This window comes from Tamandua tetradactyla, chromosome 1 (genome assembly GCF_023851605.1).
Source record: "Tamandua tetradactyla isolate mTamTet1 chromosome 1, mTamTet1.pri, whole genome shotgun sequence".
In the NCBI taxonomy this organism is placed as follows: Eukaryota; Metazoa; Chordata; class Mammalia; order Pilosa; family Myrmecophagidae; genus Tamandua; species Tamandua tetradactyla.
The window spans coordinates 185,292,098-185,296,098 of NC_135327.1; the positions used below are offsets into that span (position 1 = coordinate 185,292,098).

Consider the following 4,001-nt stretch of genomic DNA (forward strand, 5'->3'; position numbering starts at 1 on the left):
TTGGAGAAACAACAGAAATGATAGAAGCCTCAGAGCCAACAGAGCCCATAGCTGACACAGATGCTGACACTTGTGGAACAAAGACACAGATGTTTGGAGATGCTTGGACCTCAGAAGATATTGCCATGAGGATGCTAAGTAGGCCCAAACCTAGAGAGAGCCAAGGAAAGCCAAGATATGAAAGCCAGCTCTGGAGAAGCAAAGTGGAGAATGCCCATAGGAACAGAGCCTGAGGACATTAGAGCCCAGAAGCAAAGGAACAGCAAATGCCAGCCACATGACTACCCAGCTGACAGAGCTGTTCCTGACCCATTGGTCTTCCTTGAATTAAAATATCTTTACCTGGATGTCCTTGTTTGGACTATTTATTGGCTTAGAACCATAAACTTGTAACTTATTAAATTCCCTTTTTAAAAGCTGTTCTATTTCTGGTATATTGCATTCTAGTAGCTTTTACAAACTGGAACAATGTTCTTACTCTCATCAGTTTGCCATAGAGAGCAGAGAAGGTTTAGCTGAAGGTCAAATTTTGATGCAGAGAAAGGCTTGATCTTTTCCCACACTGACCCTTTTATAAAGGAACGTCTGACAGAATCAGCTTATTAATCATGCCACCCAAGTTGATAACACCTTAATTATAGCATCTCCTGCTATTAAGAATTGACATATTGTGATGGTGTCTGTTACTGCCTGTGTTAGTCAGGGTTCTCTAGAAAAACAGAAACAGAAGAGAAATCTGTAAATATGAGATTTATAAGGAGGTCTCATGTAATCTTGGGAATGTAAGCGTCCAATACCCATAGGGCAGGCTGTGAAGGTGATGGCTTGGATGAAGTCTGGACAAACTCCACAGGAGCAGCTTGCTGCCTGAAGAAGTAGTGGAATAGTGTACTTCCTAAAAAGCCTTCAGCTGATTGGATTATTTCATTTTGGTAGACATGCAGTAGTAGATTACAGATGTAATCCACCACAGATGCAATCAACTGACTGATGATTTTAATCAACTACCATGAAATATCCTTATACTAATGGTCACGTCAGTGCTTGCTTGACTAGGCAACTGGGCATAATCATTTGGCCAGGTTGGCACTGGAATCTTACCATCACACTGCCCAATACTGGGTTTCTGTCTTCCTTGGATTAGAGGGAGATGTGACTCCACCCATTCCAGGTGGGTCTTGATTAGTTTACTGGAATTCTTTAAAAGAGGGAACATTTTGGAGAAAGCTTCAGAATGACAAGAGAACCATAGAGTCCACCAGCCAGTGACCTTTGAAGATGAAGAAGGAGAATGCCCTCAGGGATCTTCGTGAAGCAAGAGGCCTGGAGGGGAAGCTAGTAGATGTCACCATGTTTGCGATATGCCTTTCCAGTTGAGAGAGAAACTCTGAACTTCATTGGCCTTTTTTGAGTGAAGGTAACCCCTTGTTGGTGCCTTAATTTGGACATTTTTATAGACTTGCTTTAATTGGAACTTTTTCTTGGCCTTAGAGCTATGAACAAATAACTTATTAAACTCTGCTTTTTAAAAGCCATTCTAGTTCTGGTATATCACATTCCAGCAGCTAGCAAACTAGAACAGACACCATGAATTTACTCCCCTCTTTTGATCTGGCTATCATCACATTTTAGCTCCTTCTTGTGTATCCTTACATAAATTTGGTAACGGGTTTTTGTATGCTTTACCTTGATGCTGATTTGTCAATCTATATATAGTTACATCCAGATTGTGTCTTGGTTTTATCAAGCTGCTAGAGTAGACAAAAGATACCACACTCTTGCACCTTTCTATAGCCCTCATTGATATCATTTGCCAGATATTTCAGAGGAATTCAGGAAATGAGATGCTTAGCTTCTTGCCCCCTAAAACTATAACTAAAGCATTACTATGAATCTGGTACCAGAGTACTCTGATTGACAGTTAAATACCTAAGAATAAATAGCCATATGTGTTCTAACCATAAGCCAAGATCTATAAGGGAAATGTGAAATGGCAGACATTTATCTTCCAAGCAAAAATATAACATGGTGAATTAAATAGGGCACAGTAAATTCTTATGGCACAGATCTATGTAGGTGACTGATGAGAGAATGCAAAGTAAAGGAATCATGAAAGGATGTGTCTTTCTCAAGCACATGGATGTGTCTTGAATTTGCACTATTTAGATAAATATGAATTATTGTTGGGAGTTAAGGGTGAAAGAGTGCTACTGGCGTGGTCAGAATGACAGATGGAGAAAATGGCTGCAATAGAAATACATTATAGGGTAGAGAGAAGTTTTATCCAGCTAATTCATGGATGTGTAGGTATAGATGGGGGAGGTGGGACTAGAAGGGAGGTATGGAAATTCCAACCATATTCTGTGGTTGCCGTTAAGAAAAGTTATGTAAAACAGTGACAGAAACAATGACAGCCTGGAGCTATTTAATTTTGATTTGGGGTCTTTGGAGTCTGAGAAGACTCTTCCTTCTTGCCCTCCTGCTTTTAGAGGAGTGGGTTCCCAGGTTCACCTAAGCTTGTTTCAATTAGACATTTCTATGAAAAACAGGACACAAAGGAAGAAGTAGTAATGCAATCCTTAGAAGATTTGCATCCCAGTAAAAGCAGCTAGCTCTTAGCCAACTAATGGTTCATTTGCTATGCTGGGAAAATTTTCAAAAAGAGACATGTTTCTTGGCTGGACACTGGTGCCTACTTATATATTTCAGTATTTCTCTTGCTAACACTATTAGCACCACAACAACTGAATCCTCAGTGTGTAAAGATGTCTGTGATACTCTTTTCCTTTTTTATTGCTGCAGCAATTTTAAATTCTGTAGGACTCATTGTGAACCTCTTTATTGCAATGGTCACTTTCAAGAATTGGGCCAAAAAGCACAGACTCTCCTCTTCTGATAGGATCCTCTTCAGCTTGGCCATCACCAGACTTCTTATATTGGGACTGTTTGTACTGAACATTATCTTCTTCTTCACCTATGAGTATGCTAAAAGGTCAGTCTGTGTGCGAAAGTTTTTTCTGTTCTGTTGGATGTTTTTGGACTCTTGTGGTCTCTGGTTTGTGACCTTGCTCAACACTTTGTATTGTGTGAAGATTACTAACTTCCAAAACTCAGCATTTCTCCTTCTGAAAAGGAAACTCTCCCCAAAGATCCCCAGGATGCTGCTGGCCTGTGTGCTGATTCCTGCCTTCATTACTCTCCTGTATGTTGTGCTCAGCAAAACATCTGTCTTTCCTGAGTCTGTGACCAGCATAAATGGCACAGTATTAGACATCACTGATGATGTCTCATCTTTGGTGACCTTCTTAGTCCTGAGTTCATTTCTCCAGTTCATCATTAATGTAACTTCTGCTTCCTTGTTAATAAATTCCTTGAGGAGACATATACAGAAGATGCAGAAAAGCACCACTAAGTTTTGGAGTCCCCAGACGGAAGCTCATGTAGGTGTTATGAAGCTAATGATTTATTTCCTCATCCTCTACATTCCATATTCAGTTACTAACCTGCTCTCTTATCTTTCTTCTTTTGCAAAGATGAGTTTGGGAGCCAGAAGCATTTGTATTATTATTTCCACTCTTTACCTTCCAGGACATTCTGTTCTAATTGTTCTCACACATCCCAAACTGAAAGTAAAAGCAAAGAAGATTTTGCATTTCAACAAATAGGGTAGCATCACCCCATGGTTTGGGAGCTAGATTTTCCCTGTTAGTATTTTCCAATGGTCTGAGGAATTCATTTTTGTAGTTTCTGATCTGATATCCTAGGTCTTTGGGTGCCTATATCTCAATTCATTCTGCATTATTTGGGTGAACATTTTAAAATTAGATGTTTTTTCTTAAGGAAATTGTGTGAGGAATTACTTAACATGTATTTTTCATGGGCATGCAATCTCTGGATAGCATAAATTTCTCCATTGTTCCATTAGCTTTGAAGTAACCGAAACAATACTGTATCATATATATTATTGCATCTTGGTGGTTTAGCTGATGAACCCAGTGTGG

The 4,001-nt window shown here is 39.5% G+C and overlaps 1 protein-coding gene across 1 annotated transcript; it reads left to right on the forward strand.

Moving 5' to 3' along the window:
* Positions 1-2,765: 2,765 nt before the first annotated feature.
* On the forward strand, positions 2,766-3,775 carry TAS2R4 (taste 2 receptor member 4). Its single transcript, XM_077159072.1, has one exon. It carries the CDS (start codon positions 2,766-2,768, stop codon positions 3,663-3,665), a length of 900 nt encoding a protein of 299 aa, XP_077015187.1. The 3' UTR covers positions 3,666-3,775.
* Positions 3,776-4,001: the final 226 nt, after the last annotated feature.